The sequence below is a fragment of the Chelonia mydas genome, chromosome 19 (genome assembly GCF_015237465.2).
Source record: "Chelonia mydas isolate rCheMyd1 chromosome 19, rCheMyd1.pri.v2, whole genome shotgun sequence".
Lineage (NCBI taxonomy): Eukaryota > Metazoa > Chordata > Testudines > Cheloniidae > Chelonia > Chelonia mydas.
This window is the reverse complement of record NC_051259.2, coordinates 3676209-3698587: the sequence shown is the minus strand read 5'-3', so window position 1 is coordinate 3698587 and position 22379 is coordinate 3676209. Positions and strand designations below refer to the sequence as shown.

At 44.1% G+C, this 22379-nt stretch overlaps 1 protein-coding gene across 5 annotated transcripts in view; it reads right to left on the bottom strand.

Annotated features, from left to right (window-relative positions):
• Positions 1-426: 426 nt before the first annotated feature.
• The window catches only part of KIAA0319L (KIAA0319 like), a 54220-nt gene continuing 32267 nt past the window's right edge, over positions 427-22379 (bottom strand). For all 5 annotated transcript variants that reach the window (XM_043532012.1, XM_037882008.1, XM_043532015.1 and 2 more), the window contains 17 exons: positions 21986-22087; positions 20089-20186; positions 18808-18895; positions 16892-16984; positions 16005-16137; positions 14629-14857; positions 14019-14142; positions 13591-13723; positions 12425-12573; positions 10722-10873; positions 10354-10492; positions 9262-9421; positions 7538-7680; positions 6557-6679; positions 5691-5781; positions 5167-5258; positions 427-2312 (listed from right to left, as the gene is read on the bottom strand). In XM_043532012.1, coding sequence (XP_043387947.1) covers positions 2125-2312; positions 5167-5258; positions 5691-5781; positions 6557-6679; positions 7538-7680; positions 9262-9421; positions 10354-10492; positions 10722-10873; positions 12425-12573; positions 13591-13723; positions 14019-14142; positions 14629-14857; positions 16005-16137; positions 16892-16984; positions 18808-18895; positions 20089-20186; positions 21986-22087 — 2237 coding nt within the window. In that variant the 3' untranslated portion in view covers positions 427-2124. The remainder of the gene's footprint in view (positions 2313-5166; positions 5259-5690; positions 5782-6556; positions 6680-7537; positions 7681-9261; positions 9422-10353; positions 10493-10721; positions 10874-12424; positions 12574-13590; positions 13724-14018; positions 14143-14628; positions 14858-16004; positions 16138-16891; positions 16985-18807; positions 18896-20088; positions 20187-21985; positions 22088-22379) is intronic.

Sequence of the window (22379 nt, the reverse complement as noted above, 5' to 3'; positions counted from 1 at the left end):
AACAGTACATTTCAGACAGAAGTGTGATTCTTAACTTGACTGCGTCCCTTTAAATGGACAATTCTGGTGTTCCCTTTACCCTACGTAGTGGGGGAAAGGCAGGAGTGGATGTGGGATTATGGCAAAGCGTTGGGGGTCCCATCACCTAGCGGGAGAACAGCCAGGCTGAGACCACCACACGAGTATGGAGAGATGAACAGGAGCACACGCATGCGGGATGGTAGAAGTGCAGTCTGCACTACAGAGCACTATCAAGTGAGGTCAAGAACTACAGCTGGCTTAAGCCATTTGGGCAAAATGCCCATGTCTTATTAGCCAAGTAGAAATAAACACAGAATCCAACACTTGTGCCTAAGGAAGACATCTGATTGCACGGAAACATTAAATTAGCAGCAGCCATGACAACATTCAATGGGGGACACTCCCTCAAATTAAATAGTGTCTTTAATCTTCATCTGGTTCAACACAAGTCAGTAGTGCAGTACTATAAATACAATTTAGGAGTTTAAAGCCTTTTGTCTTTCAGTATCCAAAGAAGAAAGCCAGTGACACAAGTTACCAGTTTAATTAAACACAAAGAAAGGCCATGAACTAAGTACTCATCCCAGCAGGGCATAGGCATCTGACACCCCAATGAAAAGGGCAAACGCTTGCCAAGGATGGAGGTTTGGCTTAAGAAAGCAGCATGTCGAGACAGAAATGGCATTGGGAAGGGAGTACCCCACACAATCATTCAACTCCACGTTGTCCTCAACCAAAAGGGGCATGTACTTCAGAACCAAGCTCCCCAGCGAGGACACGCTCCATACTGGGAGGTGCGTCTAGAGCCACCTGCAGGTATTCGGGCAAAGAGGATTTGAATGGTCCCAGTTTCAGTCACTTAATGATTTTGAAGTGTGCATGCCAGCTGCCAGTCAAAACAATTCAATGCTAAGAGCATACACAGGGCTCAATGCTACTCAATTACAGCACAAAAAAAAGGCTCCCGAAGTGCCAGCTGGAAGGGAATGTCCAGCCATCGGGGAGTGAAGTATCCACCCATGTTTGTCTTTGACGTGTGTAAGTGTTTGAAGAAAGGACAGCATCATGGCATCTGACAGTAGGGAGGGCAGCATTGATATTCGACAGTGTTACTGAGCATACGCTGAAGTGTTTCAGGATCTACACAGCGTGTCGTGGATCTGAATAAACATTGCAGGGCTTTGGAATTAAGCTGTTAGTCGCAGATACCAGAAAGGCAGGCACTCTCCTTCCCATTAGCAAACGATCCCCTGGTCTGGTCCAAACCAGGAAGGGCTGGCTGAAGGAATGGGGGCGCCCCATTCAGCTGGCTACCACAGACTCTGGAGCTGGGCCGTTCACTCCAGCTAAGCTTTCGGCATCAGATTAGGTGCCATTTCACCTCCATTCCCAGTGACAAGACTAACAATTTAAAACAATTACAACCTCCTCATAGCCGTGAACGGAGGCAGCCCATTCTGAGCGAGCGTGGTATTTTGAATGCCCCCCCCACCACATGTGGTCAGCTGGTGTGAAAGTACAAGGTTAATTTTTTAGAAAATGGTGCTTAATCAGTGGAGGGATTGGGGTAGAGAGGGGGGGAAAAAAGCTGTTTCTGCAGCTGAAGTACATGTGAGCTAGGTTTGTTTTTCTTTTTTAAAAAGGGTCAGTCAGTCAGTGTGCCATCGCTGTGGGAGGTCTGACGGGAGCCCAAAGCCTGGCTCTCACAAGCCCGACCCTGACCCTCCTTCAGAGAGAAGAACCTCCAGTGGGGACTAGATTGAAGGTCCATGGGAATTTTGCCTCCATTGCAGTATGAGGTGGGTGCGTCTGTGCTTTCACAGCTGTGGTAAGTGGTTCTGTCCTGTTGCATTCCAGATGCCAGGTAGTCTGTATTTCACAGTTTCCTTTTCCTCCCTTTGATTTCCCTTGAAGTCAGGATTCAAGTACAACCAGTTCCCGAACGAAAAGAAACCCACAAAAACAAAGGTAGTTTCCGTGAAATAAGTTAGCAGCTTTGTCCTAACACGATCCAGCTGGTCTCCAAGGGCCCCCCCGTGACAGGGGAATGGAGTTGCCCCCCATTTCGCTCTGTCCCCTAGCTAAAGGTGACCTACGGCTTGGCTATAAGATCTCTTCTCTCTGGTTCTTCGGTTTGGGCAGCACCTGTCCATTGCGCAGGGAGCCATTCTGACTCCGGAGTAGTTTCCCTTTCTCTCGGTCCGGCCACGTGAAGATGGCTTCGTCGCTGTCCAGTTCAGATTCGGAGTGCATCAGGCTGGTGTTAAGGACCTGAGCTTTCTGTCTGCTGCCTTTAAAAGAAGCCAAAGAGAATCCCACATTAGAAACACTTTCAACGTCCTCAGTAACATACACTAGAGCGAACAGGAGAAGGGATCGCAGGCTCACTCAGTGCTGCTATTAGGCGCACATCATCCGTTGAGAACTCAGCTGAGTCTCATGGAGCTATCCTCCAACTCCCTCCAAGAGCCACCAAGCTCGCAGGACAACAAACCACCCCTGAATTTGTTTCAGGCATCGTGACACGATCAGGGTCACACATTCATGTTGAGATGCTCCAGGACACAACCTGTAGAGAAACTGGTGAGGTTGTCAGGGTGGATGAGAGGTGTTTGGGGCTTTCACACCTCACTGCCTTTGGGAGAGGGCACTGCCTAGATATAGTTCTATTGGGGTTAGAGGCTGTGGTAAAGAGTAGACAGGGGTGTGACAGAATATCACTGCAAACTCTTACTATTTGCCCTTCTCTAGCATCACTGCTTCTCCTCCGGCCTGCAAGGGAAGGAAGGTAAATTGACGGGCTGAATTAAGATTAAATTCACAAGGGCGGAGGAGAGACATGTATACTGATGCTGTCAACAGAGGAAATAATTAAATTTCAGCTTTTACTTTATGGTGAAATGCAACATTTGCTCTGAAAGTGGGAACGTTCTCATGTGTAACTGGGCAAAGAGACACTCTGCTTAGCTGACAACATCTGAAGCATCAAGGAGGGAATTTAGTTACCAGTGAAAAGTGAGAGTTTGAGGTACATTTGCCACAGAGTGATGGTGACACAATAAGCCCTTTTCGATTTCAGAGTAACAGCCGTGTTAGTCTGTATTCGCAAAAAGAAAAGGAGTACTTGTGGCACCTTAGAGACTAACCAATTTATTTGAGCATAAGCTTTCGTGAGCTACAGCTCACTTCATCGGATGCATACTGTGGAAACTGCAGAAGACATTATATACACAGAGACCATGAAACAATACCTCCTCCCACCCCACTCTCCTGCTGGTAATAGCTTATCTAAAGTGATCACTCTCCTTACAATGTGTACGATAATCAAGTTGGGCCATTTCCAGCACAAATCCAGGTTTTCTCACCCTCCGCCCCAAACTCATGCTCCTGCTGGTAATAGCCCATCCAAAGTGACCACTCTCTTTACAATGTGTATGATAATCAAGGTGGGCCATTTCCAGCACAAATCCAGGTTTTCTCACTCCCCCCACCCCCCCTTCCAAAAATCACACACACAAACTCACTCTCCTGCCCTTTGTTTGGTGGTCAGGCTCTTTGGTGCTAGTTGCCAGATGGTCAGACTTAACTGGAGTGGGCATGTTGTGGGAGGGGGAAGCATCCCCTTTCTTCAATGGCATTCAAACTTGAGCTTTCAGGATGCATTGCTCCCAAAGGAATTATCTGATCAGCACAGTTATGGCAATGCCCTCCACTGCTGTCATTAGGTACTGTTCACTTTGCTGGAATGCCATTAAGTAGGATAATACTAGGATGAGCAATTATTTTCAGCTAGCAAACAAAGATTAAGGACTATTTTCCATGAACTGTTAACACAACCTCTCCCTTTCATACAAACAGTAGGGGAAGAGTCTCATTAGTAAGAATTATTTTAAGAGCTGAAATATCTCTCACTCTCTGGAGGGTGTGTGTAAGTTCTACACATGCTTTGCAACTTCTTCCTCCTACCCTCAGACATATTCCCCAGCAGCAATGATTTGGTGCAGGTGTTCTACAGATACAAACATACCGTTTCTAGATCACCTGCACAACAAACGCAGCCATCTCTGGGGTGGAGGGTGACAACCAGCACGATGCACCAGGTGAGAGGTGGGGAGGGAAATACTGGCCCAGGACAGAGGGACACACCCTGTCCTGGTGGAAAAGGCCAATGGATTCTGTATTTACACAGAGCATGCACAACCTGGGTTTTTAAAAGGTCTTGTTCCCAAGGGGGACATCAGCCTTCCTAGCCAGCATGGCACGCTTTCAAACTTGTGATCCCAAGGAATCTAGATGTTTCAGAAATCTTTGCTTAGGTTCCTGCCCCCACACCCACTCCAGTTCATACTCACACTACAGTTATGAGAACTTCTCAGCACACAGCCCCATTGCCTAGTTGTCCTGTGACAAGTGACAGGGCAGTGACAAGAGAGAATAATTAACTTTGACATAGACTCTTGGGATATTTTTATATGGACATTTTTGGCTGGAGGATTTGGGGGGAAGAGAGAAAATCACAGAGCATGTTGACAGAAGAACAGACCAGGCCGTGCAGGAGCATGGTCCCCAGTGCCTTTTGAGAAGTCAAACTCTACTTCTTGCTGTTCATTGGCCAGTCCAAACCCACTATGCCGCTCCATTTTTCAGCTGCAACACGGATATGTCAGGGTCTCAGCTCTGGGATCCAGCCAAGACATTTAATGAGGGCAATGAGTTTTTATCCTGCTAGAGATGAGTAAACATTCAAATAAGGCCCAAGAATTGAGCCCCAAACTTTACAGAAATAGCTTTTGGTTATATTTTTGCGCATCTCTCTCACTGCTTGGATCCAGCTGGGTTCAGAACTGGAAGTACCACAATACAAGGAGTGGCTGTTCATGTACTTTTTGTAATGGGACAGAACCTGGAAATACCAGGACAGAGACTAGTTCTTAGGCAGTTTCCAGCCTCTCTTCTAGACCAAAGAGGTTTCGATGCTTTGACTAAGTGACCAGTCTTTAGATCTGAAGCAAGAGCCCAGACCTTCTTAGCATCGTCATCATCACTCAATACCATGCTAGTTTCACACTGTGATTTTACATCAGCAGGAGAGGGATTTTCTGTGTCAGCATTCTGCAACCGTTAAGCTCTTCTGTCATGTTTTACCTGCTTTGAGGTTTGGTTTTAACTCCAGACTCTCTTGATCTGTGGCATCCAAAATCTTGTATTTGCTCTTCCTTTTGGGTTTTCCTTTCCGCCTGGAGGGGGAGGGGAGAAGGGAAAAAGTTAGGCTGAAGTTCATATTTAGACAAACCCTGACAGGAAAAGATCTAAGCGTAAGAGCTGTGTAACTCGTTTCCAGTTTTATCCATAGGAGAGGACACTATATTAAAAACATTACTTTGGTCGCACAATTTTACACTAATCAACATCTTGCATCCAAATTGAACCTGGAGTTCTAGGCCCTTTGTGTTTCACCTGTACCCCTCTGCCCTACTCTCCCCTCATTACACCATTGTTCACACCCCATTCTTTCTGAATTGGCAACGAATGACACACTTTTAGATATGGGAATAACAGAGGCCTATGTAAAGTGACCTGCTTAGACTATCGTTTGGATGACCTGCCTCAGGAGGCAGCTACACGTATTGAAGCGTTAGAGATGAAGATTTAAGGGCTCAGGTTATTACCTCTTACAACAGCAGACCACAGTCCAGGATAAGATTCCAAAGGCAACCACAATGACAAAGGACGCAATGATCACATACAGCACGCTCCATTCTGTGACCAAAAAAACCCCGAGATACACAATTTAGCATCTCACACAGTTCATGGCTGGGACTTTAGGTGACCCTCCTGTAGAAGGTCAATCATAACAATCACTTAATAGCATTCAAGAGACCAGCATTCTATTGCCAGCTCCACCACTAACTTCTCTAGGGAGCCTACACATTTCAGACCTGATTTTCGAGGCCCTCTCTTTGCTCGGGTCTCTGTTGTCCATGCCACTTGCAAGACACTTTTCACACTATGTATTAACTTATTAAAAAGTTAGTCCTCCATGGCAGGGGAGCAACAGTCTGGTTTAACAGTGAATTCCGCTTCTGTAGCATAATCGCACAAAAGGTTAGCATTAGACTTTCTTTAATGGAAGCAGAAGCATGGGCAGCGAGTCCACTTTGCTGTGTGAGCCAGGGAAAGGACCGGGGTGCTAGCCGTATGCTGAAAAGGGACTCAACTCTTTTTCATCAGAGTTTATCATCTGAGGGCTCTGGAGATCAGTTTTCCTACCAAATATTCACTGACCAGGATAAGGACACTGCTCCTGGTCCCATTAAAATAAATGAGAGTTTTGCCATTAACCACATTGGGCCCCAAATCCGGGTAACCGGATGTTAGGAAAAACCCAGCTGAATTAACATTGGCAGACAACAGCTCTTCAGCATGGCAATGAACAGATGGTGCATGAGGCCCAACTAGGCAGCACTCAGCTCCTTCCACGCAGCCCTCTTCAAGAAGGGAAATCACTCTCCCCCCCACCCCAGATTGCACTTACCGCAGTTACTCTCGCCCTCCCCCATCTGCACTTTGATGAAGTTCTCCATCCAGAACGGGTCGCAGATGCAGCGCTTGGTGAAGGAGTCACAGCGCCCATGCTCAGAGCAATTCAGCTGGCATGCTGTGGACAGGAATGGCTGAGAGTGAGGTTAAGCTGAGACTTAAGCAACAGATAGCACATGATTTAGAACTGGTATAGTACGAAAGAAAAAAACCAGCAAATATAATAAAGTTCCTGAGCTGCCCAATCCCACAGGGATCAAACTTGAATTCACTCACCCAATAAGTATCTTTTTCCTTTTCTCGACAGCCTGTGAAACCAATCTGATTTCTCATTTCTTGGTTTTCGTTTCTTAAGAAAACGGAGCTAAATTTCTCTCTAGATCAGAGAGCTAGAGCTGCAAACAGATCAGATGTGTCTGAGCTGCTCCAGACCCACTGAGAAAGTTAAGGATAATTAACCTTCTCCCTAGGTGGCTTTAGCGGAGATGGATGCCAAGTGTGTCTTTTTCAAGCACGTTAAGCAGACAGCAAAGCTGACCTGTGGTGGGCAGTGCTCTCCCATAAACAGGACAAAAGGGAAGGGGCAGGTTCCTAGCATAGCTTACCTGTAGTAGGAATGGGGATGCATTTGTGATGATCATCCTCTTGGTCAACACTGGGGATTGAACCTGGCAGCTCCAGATCTAAAAGCACCAGTGCCTACAAACTTCAGCTAAAAAGCCAGGCTCTCAAGCTGAGAACTGTAATAGGCTCTGTGGAGCAGACACGTGGGGGCGGGGCGGGGGGATGGAGGCGGACATAATACTCACTGCCCAGTGGGTTACACTTTGATTTCCTATTGGTGCTAGACCTAGGATATTTTCTTGGGGGAGGGGTGATAGAGGGGCTAACAGCCTGTGCAGGCCCCCTGGTCCCGCAAGCATCCGTAGAGGGAGAGGAACAGATGTTAGCTCCTTCCACCATTATTCCTACTTACTGACTGTATTAATTTCTAGTGCTCGGAAGATGAGGAAGTCCGACTGCTGTTTCCGGAGTTCACTTTTGAGCGTCCACGCTACATGGTGCCCTTTGAAGATCTGATGGGGCGGTTGGTTCTGCACAAAGAACACCATCTTTGTGCTGCAAATCAGACATGAGAAAATGTTACCAAGAGAATCTGGCCAGAATTACATGTCAACTGGTCATCACTACATTCCAGAAAGAGAGAGTAAACAGACATTCCTCTGTGTCACAGAACACAAAGCAAGATAATGCATATCTTGCTCTAGGGAAACTCTCATTTTACCTCAAACTGAATATGGTCGATAGCCATGGAGGCAAACACAGGACCTCACAAAGCCATGTTCTGAGTCATCTGGTACAAAAGAACTGCACCTTTTTAGAGTACTTTTCACACTGTCCATTTACTTAATTAATGATTTACTTGTAACAGCCAAATATAAATTGATTAGAAGAAACTCCTTACTCCCCGGCTCAGAGGAAGAATGGTGGCAACCAGGTTCAAGGCAGAGATGGAAAAAATACTGTTAGAACTAAAAGCATTAGCTTATCCATTTCTTGGCTCATCCAATATTTGTTTAAGTTTGCCAGGGACAATGAATTGCTCTGCTTTTACAGTTGCCACAGGTAAGTGTGGGTGTGCAGGAATTAATAGAAGGCTGGAAGTCAAGAAAGTGCAAGGTCTAATCCTATATCTGACTTGTGGTGTGACCTTGAGCGTTTAACTCTGTCTTAGTCTCCTCTGAGCCTTGAGAGGTGTTTGTAAAAAACATTTGTACAGAACACTGACCATGACAAAGCTTTGTAAACCGCGAAGTGTAGCCAGGTGGATCTACAGTTTAGATTCTACTGGCGCTCAGCTTAATGCACTGTATCATGTTCTTTGAACACTAATTTAAGAGTGAAAGCTTGTGTCTCTCACCAAAGGAAGTTTGTCCAATAAAGATATTACCTCACCTACCTTCTCCCTCTAATTTAAAAAAAGAGGAGTCATGTCACACACATCCATGTTAGTTTGAAAACTTGTTGAAATAACCTACTTCTGTTACCACATCCCTTTTTATTCGGTCATCTTTACACATACTTCTAGTAATGACACTGGAATACTGTTATTAGGAATTATTTGGTAGCTCTGGCTTTGATAACAGTATAAAATATTCATTGTAGCCCTCTCTAAAACAATTACCTTCCCCGTGTCGATGTGCACAGAAGCATCATCTCTATGCTCCAAGGATGGAGTGCTGAAGTCAAGCTGGTATTTTAAGGCCAAGGCAGGTTAGTCAGGTTACACAAGCTGCCAATAAGCTTCAGAGAATTCACCCAGTTAGCGATGTACTGAGCCCAACAGCTTGTGTTTGACCAAAGCATCTCTTTAGAATGTATCTTAGAAATTCTTCCTAACCTCAAACACATCAAGTTACTTTCCAAACTGCACCTTGTAACAGACTCCCCCATCAATCTGTAGAATGAAGGACCAAACACAGCAGCAAGCAGGAATTGGCTTTTGGAAAGTAACTGGTAATCTCCAGAGCTGCATGAACACTGAAACTTATCCGACCACTCACATTCACAAATTCTAGTCAACCAAGAACATACACTTTGAGCAGCATTTCAGCATGCCATCATCATCCATTCTGATTCCCACTGGAGTGTGAATCTTGCTTTAGTACCCCCTCGTGCAGCCCGCTCCATCGCTCCTACCTCTGCTCTGTGTACGGCTGGATCTTTTGTACGGTAATGTCCGAGTCCAGGACCCCCAGCAGAACACCTATCTGACGGATTAACATACCCTTCTGCCTTTCCGTCAGCTGGCTGACATTAACATCCAGTATCATCTCCACAAGATTGTTTTTCCTTGGATCTAGGGAGAACACAGAACAAGATCATGCAGATCCTTAAGGGCTTCCAAATGACAGTGTGGGTGAAAAATCTTAATTTTTAGTTGCTTCCTAAAATACTTTTATTTGGGACACAAAGTGCAGCATCTAATAGCGAGAGGATAATAGAGATGACATGATCTCTATACATAATGGCAAGTAGTAAGGCTCTGCAGTGGGGCTCTCCACATGGAGAATGGACCAACATCTTTAAAGACTATAGGAAAACATAATGGTTTCCCCCCCAAACAATTTATGACACCTGTACTTTCCCTAGCTGAGTCAAGAGCTCATGTACTAAAACATCAGAAAATCCCATATTCAGAAGGATGAGCATAGAAGACCAGTTAATTTTCCCTCAGATGTCCAGTACATTACAGAACGCAACTGAATACAACTCCTCAACGCAGGATAGACGGACGGACGGATGGATGGATAAGAAAGAAAAAAAAAGCTGGCTATAGGAGTTTATTTTTAAAAAAAGACAACACAGGTCATTCAACTGGGTATATGGCAGTAGCAATTATCTACTTCCCGAAAATTACACTTATTTTACAGATTGACAGACTAGAGACTAAGCTGAAATAGCTTGTTTAGAGTCTAATGTTCATCAGGTATAATGTTCCACATCATTTAATCAGCTCCCTCTAATTTCATGTTCTGACTTTTCCTGCTCTTGATGGATTTTGGAGCATTCCAGATACAGACACACAACTTTCCTGCAGTCGATTCTGTCATATCAGAGCATGCATCAGGGTACAAAGTCCCTAAACACAATCTACAAAGAGAATCCTTCACTTTTACTAAGATCCTGGGTATTGCAACCTGCTTTTGCCATTGCCAGGAAAGGTGCATTCATGGCAGGATACTCCAGTTTAGAAAAAATCTCCAAGGTGCAGTGAGCAAGAGGACTCACCAGCTTTGACTTCCACAGTGGTCCTATCTGCATCACTCTCTCCTTTGGCATCTGTCACTTTCAGATGGAATGTGTATGTCCCTTCCACCAGGTTGGAGAGGAAAAGCACAGGGTGATGGTCTGAATTATTTAACACCTCCTGGGAATTTAAGCAAAACTAATATTAAGAAACAAACAAGGCCCTGCAGATTTGACCCCTATACAACATACTGAGCTGCATCACTCCACACAGCAATCAGTGTGCAGGAACCAATGTCGAACTCTCCCAGGAGCTATTTGCCAAAGAGTCTAGCTAAACCTCACTACATCTTCCATACTAGTGCAATGCTGCATATTCCCATTACAAAGACCATGTTTGCAGGACTCACCCCAGCCGCAGGACTGCCCTCGTCCCGGGTCCACAGGTAGCTGACAATTCCCTTATCATCCCAGGATTTGGATCCATCCAGGGCTGCTGTGTTTGTAGGTAGGGTGATGACAACATTCCCAGCAATCTTTGCAACTGGTGGCTTGTTCATCTCTAAACAAGTAGATGAAAAACTGTTACAAGAATTTGTAAGAGCTTAAGTATAGCACTGGGGGCTGTGCTGTAATCTAGGCATCCATAACTTGCAGGGTCTGGTTGGACCCAGGCTTAAATGAGGGTTAACCCAGATACTGCAGGATTCAGTGCAGTTTGTTCTTCCTTCAGTGACATCTGAACCTGTACCCCAGTATGGTGCTGGGAGGGAGCACTGTGCTGCTCAGATGACACACAGGAGTTCCTGATTATGCTCATATTAAAGATCCCATGGCAATTTTTGTAAGAATAAGTGGTAAATGCAAGGTCCTGGCCAAATTCTGAACCAGATGCAACAACAGACCCTCGCTAGAATGCGCGTTTATATAGGGCGAATTCGCATATAACGCGGTTGTGGCCATGGATCCCAAATTTAATTACTTTAATCGCAATTCATTTTCACATGGTCCCCGCGTTAACGCAGTACCATGCATGGATCCCAAATCCCGCGTTCTAGCGAGGGTCCAGTGTATGTCTTGAGGAAGTGAATTCCGTTGAATAGTAGTAAGAGAAACTGATACTGATTTACAAGAACAGGAATTACCAAACTGGATCAGACCCATGGTCCACTTAGCGCAGTATCCTGTCTCTGACAGGTGCCAGCACGAGGTGCTTAAGAGGAAGGTGCTGGAAACCCCCCAGTAGGCAGGTGACAATCTGCCCCACAAAGGTCTCATCCTAACAGGTATAGACTGGCTTAAGATCAAGCATGAGACTTCATTACCCTTCCAAACCTTTCATTATAGCATTAACTATTTTAACAGGATATTCTTGTTATCTGTATAAATCCCTCTTTGACTCTTACTAAGTTTTTGGCCTCAATGACATCCCATGACAATGAATTCCAGTCTCATTATGCCTTGTGTGAAAACAACATTTTATCAGGTTTGAATTCGAGTCCTTTTCATTTCAGTTCAAGTCCCTTCATTCTTGTATTAGGAGACAGGAAGAACAAAAGCTCCTGATCTCCCTTTCTCTAGGCCATTCATTATTTTGTAGGCTTGTGTCATGTCCCCTTATAGTCCTCTCTAAACTGAACACTCCCATAGTTTCAATCTCTCTTCAAATGAGAGATTTTCAAGGCCCCTAGCTTTTCTTCTTCTTACTCTTTTTATTTATTTGTATTATCATAGTGCCTAGATGGACCAGGACCCCAGTGTGCTGGGTGCTGTACAAACAGAACAAAAAAAGTTCTTGCCCTTCTCTGAATCCCCTCCAACGCCAATATCCTTTTTGACATGGGGTAACCATGTATGGCATAACCTACAGTATGCCAGGTGAGGGCAAACCACTGCTTTGTATAATGACATTAGAACACTTCCCGTATTATTCTCCATCCCGTTCCTTAGGCATTTTGTTTGCGCCCCCCCCCGCCCTTTTTTTTTTTTTTTTTTTTTTTTTTTTTTGAAGAACAGCTGCACACTGGGCAGTGGCCTTCACTGATTGCTGTCAGTGATTGCACAGGTCTTTCTTCTCAGACGTTAACTGTAACATCAGCACAACTGGACACACCTTCTTTGACGATGACATTAACTGAGCTTTCGCTTTGCAAGCTCCTTTCATCTTTGACCGTCAGCGTGAATTCGTATGTTCCAACCTGAAGCCCAGTTACAGTAGCAATGCTGCTGTTGGCATTCTCCAGTTTTACACCATCCGGGCCCCTAGCCAAAACAAAAGAGCATTAGTCTGTGCCTGTGGACCTGGGATCGGATCTCACACCGATGAACAGGGGAGTTACACTAACAACGGTAAGTGTAGTTACCAGGTAATATCCCTGCTCCTCAGCAGGAGACAAGATACCTGAGCATATAAAAAAAATTTATTTCTTCCAACCTCAGGCAATAAGACACTAAAATGGGTAAATCCTACATACAGTATATTCTGCACAGTCCCTGGGGGTCTAGTGCAAATTAAATGTTGTGCCAAACACTCCCCAGGGCAAAAGTGCTTTATTAGTATTTACTGAATGCAGATGACTGCTAGAAAAAACAGCTTCGTGGTAATTGCACAATGAGCAAACAGTGAAAATACTATAGCAATTACAGCTCTTTTTACAGTAGAAACTTCGCACATAGCTTGCACTGTTGGGCTAACAGAAAACCAAAAGTTACATTTAAAAGTTGTCCATAGGCTTTGCCCTAAATTCCAAAAAATAATCAGAGCCTCTTAGGGGAAGCCTGACACAATGATCAAAATTAACAGGGCTGCAGGAGAAGAAGTGCTATCTCCACTCACGCTTGTGTTGCAAGAGGACCCCATTTAAAACAAAAAGGAGCTTCTGTTATCCCAGATTCTCATTTACACTGTTGGTGTAAAGGGGCTTTTTAAAGTGGGTGAGGTCCCTTTACACTACCAGAACCGTAGTATAAATGAGCTTAGAATGGAATTGGGCTTAAAGAGTTTAATGCTAAGGCCAGGATATTTCCAGCATTTAAACAAAACTGGGCGCAGGCCTTACTGCAGCCCTTTGGTTCATATGTTACTTATGCTTAGGGCTCCAGCAAGGCCTATATTGGGGCTCTCCTCCAATTAATAGCCAAATCCTGGTTCCACTGTAGTTATTGGCAAAACTCCCATTGAATTCAATGGGACTAAGATTTTGACCCTGGTATTTTTTTAAAACTAAAGTTTAAAGTCAGAGATACTCCCAACAGAAGGATCTGGGATGTGATACAGACCGTGTTTTTTCCCAGAGGAAGGAGACTATTTTCTGGTCGTCTGAGCTCTTGCTGCCATCTAGCGTGGTGCTGTCCACAGGGAGGGTCAGTTCTTTATCTGGGCCAGCATCTGCTTTGGGGGGCTTATTATTCTCTGGAAAAGGATTTGGGGACAACAAAAGAAGAGGAGATGGAATTAAACATGCTGCTTGTTCTGTGAGGCAAAGTTTAGGATTGTTTCCCTATAAATACCCAATTGAATAGAAGCCTCAGACAAGATAGCTGGATAGATAGTATTAATCCCATCTTACACTGGGAGAAAATGCAGCACAGAGTGGTGGTGAAGTGACAGTCAAATCAGAAGTATGTTGGGAGAAGTGAGAGTTAGCAACAGCAATCTTGCCTGCCATGCCTTGCAACAGCACTGCTTAGTAATAAGGGGAACTTACCAGGCTGGACTATCACAGTGACCTCAGCAGTGGACTGGTGGCCTGCAGAATCAGTCACCGTTAGCTGGTAGGTGTAATCACCTTCTTGCATTGCAGAGAGCTGTAATATTGGTGTCCTCACGCCCTTTGAGAAAACAAGCTAATGCATCACAATGGCTCCTTACACTGAAGGGATCAGAGATATGAAGGGCCAGAACCAATATTAACTATCCTCGGTAGAAACTGGCTGCTTATTATCATCAATCACATATATGGAGCCATAGGTATGCATGGCATCAAACAGATATGTAGTGTCCAAGGAGCTTACAACCCAACTTGCAAGTGAACATAACCTCAACACCTCAGAGCATGATGGGACAGCGGAGCGACATACCGAGAGGAAAGGGAGAAGACTTGATTAAACTTGGCTGTTAGTTCAACCACCGAACCGGACGTGATCTTAAAATGTATTTAGGTTTAAACATATATTAATATTTAATCAACACATAGGCTTGCCCAGATTATGAGAGATATTTCTGCATACAAACTGGACCTTTAAATGACTACTAGCAAACATCACAGCACAATGGATAAGCATCATGTAGGGTATTAGTGGGAAACCTCCACTTACCTGCATCTCCATCACCTTTCCTTTGCTATTGGGGCTGAGTAACCATTCGTAGCTGACAATGCTATGATCATCAGTGCTCTGGTTCCCGTACAAGGTGATAGAATTTTGGGGAAGCGTGATCACTTGGTTTGGGCCTGCGTTTGCCACTGGAGGATAATCCACTTCTTTATTCACAGTCAAGCTGGCAGTGGTAGAGTTGCTGGCACCATCTGAATCCTCTACTGTTAGGCTAAAGACCAAAAAGGAAAAACGGAAAGGTTAGGGCTATGAGTGAAGAGCTCAAATGCAAAGGGATGAAACAGTCTGGATTTAACTGAGGGGTTAGAAATCTAGAACTACCTTGGTATGGGATTGAAGTGTTTGCCTTTGAGGGAGAGGGGGAGGGGGAGTAAACACAGTTTAAGTCAACTGTGCACTTGCAAAATGAGTATCACAGAAACGTGTAATTATAAGGGAGAGCAAGGCATTCCACAACCAAATCCACCCCCCTCCTAATATCTATCAGCTAGTTACAAATGCAAAGAAATCCCCACGAAACAAGATTTTTCCAACATGCTGTTAAACTCACACCCATTGTACTGAAAATCCAGAGCTCCTGCCAGTTTTAAAAGCATATGTTCATTTCAGGTATTTATCATTACACCCCCATCATTAATCCTGTGGTGACAGCATTCCTTCTTAAGCAGAAAAAAGGCACAAAGTGGAACACTCTTCTACTAAACCTTCAACCCCAGCGTGTACCAGGTAACACACATTACGCCACCGTATATATAAGAGGTATTGTTCTGTTCATGTGTGTATGAGTTATATCAGGTGTCATTTTATTAATTAGATCCACTGCTGTGTTTAGCACTGACGCCACAGCAAATTATAGATCAAAGGAAATAAATATACCCTCCTTTTTCCAAGCAGATGTCAAAATAAAGTCAACTGCTACATAACTATCCAGAGATTTGTATAAATACGTAAGCCTAAAAACAATTTTTCACTAGTGAACACATTACATTTAGAAAGAATACTGTATTTAACTAATTAAATTTCCTCCTGAATGTAGAATAATCTATTTTTGTATTTTAAGACATTTTAGTAGCTCTGTTATACTAAATTCTCCTTTTCCTGCCATTGTCTTATATGGATTCTACAAGTTAAAAAAAAAGAAAAAAAGTCAGCCAGCTATTTTTTAATCTTTATTCAAGTGAAATATAGTATAAACCTCTATTTGCAACTGACCAGAAAGTTCCTGGAGCAAGAGAAGGAAAATCACAAAATAGGATTTGTTCTGCTATCTTTTGCAACCCAGACTGATGTAATCAGATATAAAACTAAAGAGATTCATATGGAACCTGGACTAATGAACTGCTATATGCAAAACTTACCTGAATGTGTAATTCCCAGGTACCAAGTTGGTCAGTTTCAATATGGCAGTGTCTGTTGATACCTTCTCCTCCCGTAGTGGCCCCTTCAATTCTTCCCAATGGAAACTGACAATTTTATCATCATCAGTGCTTTCTAATTCAATTAAAAAAACATGCGTTAGGAATCTGGCTTTATGAGGGCACATTTCAAATAAAGAGCTTTAATTTGTTCTTTACACACAAGTTTGGAGAGTGGAGTTTCTTGTCCCAGTCTCTAGCTGTAGATCTTTCTCTATTATACTGGTTTGGTCAAATTGCATATGCCATACACTGTTTTTGTAGACACACACATCCCACTTTTCCCAGGAAAAAGATACTGGTTTTTGGCAGGCAATGAGACAAAACTGAACAAGTTTAAAAGGAAAGCTTGGCAGAGCTTCAACAACATCAATAGCGCTTATGCTGGTTAATTGATATGCTTGCAGCTTAACACACAAGGCCACCAATTTTGAATAGACTTGTTTGATTCTTTGTACTTCAGTTGAAACCAGGAAATATAGTTGGGCTGTAACTCTTCTGGGTCGTCCTGTTTCAGTGGACAACACGGGGGCAAGTGCCCCCAGGAGGGGGACCTTGTATTTAAGCCAATGTGTGCAGAATGGAGAGAGAAATTGGCAATAACGACCAGTAGCTGTGCTGTCCTTGCCACAGGCTAACAGGAATTATAGGGAAAGCCTAAAAAATAATTAGGATGAGTTAACCAAGTCCCCAGGTTATGAACTGGTTCTTTCCACAGAAATGTGGCACAAAGGGTCACATCTATTCCATCTTAATGTGACACAGTCTGCTCATTGCAGAGTGGACAGCCAGCCTCAGCTTGCTGGATTACATGTGATTGGGGTACTCACGGCTGCCATCGATGACAGTAGAGGTGGTCGGCAGTGAAATCTCTTGGGATTGTGGTGACACAATAGCCACAGGAGGCTGATTCACACGAGGCTCTGCAACAACAACAGCGCTGTGACAATGTTGTTTACAGGCAGATCAACGGTACAAACATAAGACAAGGAACTCTGCAAAACTGTTCAGATTGTCCACTAGGGGCTGCTAAAGACAGACATGCAGCACATTCCTTTCACTCTTTGCAACCCTATGCCCAATCCACTCAGTTTGCTGATAGAATTGCCTCCATGATCCAGCCTCAGAAAGACCAAGAGAAGAGAGGTCCAAAGTACAAGTTGCGAGGCATGGTCACTCCCCTAGACTGCTGATAACAACAACAGGTCTGTGATAATCCTGCAATGATTACAGCTCCCAGCCCTGATCTTCCTTGGGATTGGACACGGCACAATCCAGTTAGTTACACATCAACCTGAGGTGGTGTGCTACAGCTGGTGGGTTCTAAAATAAAGAAGGGAACAAGCAGGCTATGACATGAAGCCAGGGCTCACATAGGGATTATGATATCGTCTTGTCACGTCACCTCTAGAGCACCAGGCATTCAGAATGTGGTGTTTTCTAACAGGCTGGCACCTGTGATCACTCAAATGAGTTCAGCCACTACTCTGAAAAAAGAGCAATTTAACAAATCTGCTAGGTAGACAAGTTCACTGTCTACACTCAAATTGACCTGAGAAAATACGTAGTCTAAGGCAGTGGTTCTCAACCAGGAGTCCACAAGCAGGTTTCAGGGGGTCCGCCAAGCAGGACCAGTGTTAGACTTGCTGGGGCCCAGGGCAGAAAGCCGGAGTCGCACTGAATAGGGCTGGAGCCTGGGGCCCTGAGCCAGCCACCTGGGGCTGAAGCAGAAGCCTGAGCAACTTAGCTTCATGGTGCTCCCTGTGGCATAGGGCCATGGGCAACTGCCCAGCTTGCTACCCCTTAATGCTAGCTCTGGCTTTTATAGGCAGAAAACCAGTTACTGTGGCATCGGTGGGCTGTGGAGTTTTTAGAGCATGTTTTGGGGGGGGGGGGGGGGGGGGGGGAGGGAGGAAGGGGGTCTCAGAAAGGAAAAGGTTGACAACCCCTGGTCTAAGGGGATATCCAATAATATTTAAAAGCCTACATCTACCCTCTTGCAAATTTTTGGGGAGGCGAGAATACTGCTTTTTCTTACAAAGCTCAAGGGAAAAAGGTCTTTGAAGCTCAAGAAAAGGTTCTCTTGTATAAACAAGGGAGACAGAGAATGTTCAATGTACTTGCAAGAACGGGTCAGGGACTTCAAAACTCTGATCTGCTGAAGCCCAACCTAACATCCCTCAACCTTTTCCCCCTCTGGAAGCAGTCCTTTATCTGGAAACAAAGACTTCGCCAACGATATTTCACAGAGTTTATTGTATACACAACATAAGCCTGCTGCACAAACAAAATCTTTACAAAGTATCCTGCTGCCTAGAATGAGATTTGATTTAAACTGGCTGCAGATGGGGCTGATACTTATTACTATAAGGGGAAAAACTCAAGGAGCTTCAAAGCACAGGCTTCATCTCCCATCCCTGCTGCCCTAGGTTTTATCCTTGATGCAACTAGTCTCTGTTGGAGTGGTGCTTTTCCCAGGAGCACGAGTTTGCTAAGTATTTATGCAGCAGTGCTCCAGTACTTTCACCGTATGATATTAGTTTTCAATAGGTTTGCACTCAGGATAGCATAGCTATGTATACAGGAGGTAGTTTTTCATTTCAGAAAGTAATTTCTTTCTCTCTCATACATCCCCCGCCCAATGAATTCTTACTATATTAAGCCAAAACCAAGCCCAGCAAACAAAATACCATAATACAGCTGCCGAATTAAACTTGTAGGGACACAATCCAGCCACTGAACTTACTTGGGTTAACTGTCACATTCACGTAACCTTCCCCATGTGCTTTTCCCCCATCAACTATTACTTTGAATTCATACAGACCAACGGTGAGCTGGAAAGGAAATGGAAGAAGTTACACAACTTCAAGGCAGTGACAATCTGCCAGGAGCCATTAAGAGGTCAGACTATCATCTTGCATCCTGATATATTGTTAGCAGCACAGAGCAGAGGAAACTATGTTGTGGTCCATATATGCAAGACAGAGGGTTCTGCTCCAAGGCAACTTGAGGCATCTTTCGTCTCAACAACTCCATCATAAATTAAAAGGCTGATATTTCCCATTGCTACTGATGATATAGGGCTGTCAACCAGGCCAGATTTTCTAGCAATACCTGAAGACCAACAGAAGAGGCATTACAGAACTCAATTCAGGTCTCCTGGCCAAAACACAGGGCCTATTTAAGAGGAGAGAAAAAGTTTACATAGGGAACCCTCCTCCATTCAGTCTTCATGGACAAATGGATTTTGCCCATAATATGGTTCAGCCAAGGGTCCCTTCACTTCTCTAAACCCCCAAAAGTCTGGAATTGCATGTGTGTGTGCAGAAGAAATGGTTAAATGCTGAGGCTATATGCTGGATGGCAACTGTGGGGCTGAGGGAGGGGGAGGGACCCTGCGTGCTGCTACGGCTAAAGCTCTGGTCTTTCTGAGTGCAGTGCTGTAGCAGAATTGATGCTTCTCACAGGAATCTCCCAGTAAAAGAAGCATTACATTTTCATGCACTGTTTAAAATAGCCCTCTTGTTAAAGATTCCCCACATCTCTGTGGAAAAGAATGATCCTTTCAATCTGCTATAAAACACCTTAAAAGCAAAGGCCAGGGAGCTAATGTCATTAATAACTGTGCAGCACCCCAAATCCTGGCAAGACGGGGGAGTGTGTAAAAGGGAGCTTTAAAAATAATCTAACCACAGACCAGCTTCAGGCGAAAAGCAATCAAGGCGTTCTCTTGAATTTTATTGTTAGCTGCCATTTTAGGGTTTTACATTCTGCTCGTAGACAGCATTGAGGCTCTTAAATCTGTCCATTCTTTATCACAGGTTTTACTGCACTACATTCAGCTCTTTATAAAACATTTATCTAAAAGTCTTTGGCTGAAACACCGGCAGCCTGCCTGTCATGCAATTTCCTATTCATTCTGAAATAGAATGCAAGTCCTTGGTGGCTGACAAGGTCTCTGACTTCTCTGCTAGAGTGTGTCACCCTGCATTACACACAGCAGGATACTAGGCAGTCAGAGCCTCACCTTAGATAACTTGAGGGTCTGGGAGTGTTTGCCTTCCATCTCTCCACTGTAGTCTTTTGGGTGAGTAATCAGCCCCCAGTCATAGGAGTAGCTGGTTCCTAAAGAAAGGAGAATTTCAGAGTCCACACAATTAAAGGAGCGTTAAAAAAACAAAAAGAAAGAGAGAGACAAGTGCAGGAGCTCAGATTCCCATCAGTCCCTGCCGCTGCACTATGGGGAAGTGCTAGTCTGCACTTCAACACCACACTCATTCTGGGAGCTAGTGCTACTCTTACACCTCTTTAAGGGGTTAAGGAGGGTTAGAACGATCACAACTCCAGAGTACTAGGGAAGGAGAGAGACTTATTGCTCTCAAATCTTGTAGGCACCTGTCTGAAAATTTGATCCTTGGCATCATAAACCAGAAACATTTTCCATTTCACACGTCACACAAAGCCCCTCTCTATTTCTGCTTCCAGGTCCACATTGTGGTTAGGGCTATAAATGAGCATATCACAAGCAAGCTCTGAAGAATTTGCATTTCTTAGGTCCAGCACACAACTGAACGGACTCTCCAGCTTTTTGGTTACTCAGTTTCCCTCTTCTCAGTGTAGCAATCCCTAAAAGCCAGAGCCTTGTCCAGCAAATCAGAAGTCAGTTGCTATAAGCTGGTACAATTCCTAACTGCACATGTCATCGACTGGCATTGAAGACCCACTAACTCCTCACAGAAAACGTTGAAGTGACAATCACTCCCAAACCTGCTCTCTCTGGGGACTACACACCTGCAGTGTCTGTATTTCTGCTCCTTGCTCTTATAGGAGGCAGCAAGGTCTAATGGCTAGGACAAGGGACTCACTGGGAGACGATGGTCAAATTGTATTTTTCTATGCCTCAGCTAATTCCCCTGTAAAATAGAGATCAAACTTCATCACCTTTAGGTAGAACTCAGACTCTCAGCTGAAGCACAATATGTAACTGCAAAGCATTATTATTATTATTATTATTAGGACAAAGGATGTTTATATTTCAGGTGGAGGAAATAAACAAGAACAGCTGAGTTCAAGGAGCAAGTCTCTCATCTGTTTGCAAACACTGTAATGCAATGTCACAGTACAGTTCTGTAAAAGTTATGTTGTCAGAGATGTAGGACTTCAGTTTAGTGGAGAAAGAGTTCTCAAGAAAGCAAGATTCCATTTCCGTGCAAACTTCCATCCCAGTGAACACCAAAATGCTCTCTGGATTAATGGTTTTCCAGAGTATTCTGTAATATGTCAGCAGTCAGCTAGAGGAAGGTCTACAGTCTGGCAACCCAGGACAACAAAAACTCACTCCAGACACGTAAAATATCTTCACTGCCCATGGGGTAAACTGCTGACCAGGATTAAAAATTCCTGATCAGTACATCAGATCTTAAGCTGAAAATGAGACGTGGCCTTCTCTTTCTTTTAAACCCTGTCACTTCACTGAATTACTCCTAAGGCTCAGCTCAGCTATTTGTTCCTTCTTGTGCCTAAGTCTGTATGGCTACAAGAGAAAATTGTGACAGGCATGTGTGTGTGTCATTCAGCAAAAACTAACAACCATGTTGTCCTTCGAAGGGGAAAAATATTAATCTAAAACCAGGTTTTCCTCGCTTGCTCAGCAGTTCTTTAAAACAATGATCTTCTCTCAGAGGTTGTCACACACTCATGAGCAAGAAGAATATCCTCATTCTTGCTGAGCGAAAACAAGTCTCAGCAGAACTTACTGCATTCAGCTCCTCATTTCTGACCCAGACCATACTGCCATGTGAACTGGAGAGAAGGACTACATTTAGATGGGAGAGTTTCAAGATTTTCCCTATTTAACAAGGCACTTATCTCTTGTTTGTCACTTCATCATCGCCGCACATTTAGAGCTCCCAATGAAGTCTTACCCGTTGGTGGTTCAGGAAGGACAAATGCATTTAACTGAACTTCATTCTTTGGCAGGGTCACTTGGACATTGTTTCCTGCAGAAACTACCAGCTCCTTCATAACTGTTAAAAGGAACAGGAAAAAAATTACATACATAAAGAGAACTTCGGCTTCTGAGCTTGTGGAATAAAAGCCAGCTACAAAATAGCTGTATTTTGCAAACATCCCATCACTCAGTGCCGCTTCAGGTTTCTGTCTAGTACTGAATGCAGAAACACTAAGGGGCCTTCACAATTGTGAGGGAAGCCTAGAATTATTCAGTTACACAGTGTCTCCAAAGAGAGGGAGGTAACTTCTGCTGCTTTTCTGAGGAGCTGAAATGGGACCCTCTTGCCCTGTACAGAGGCCTCTATT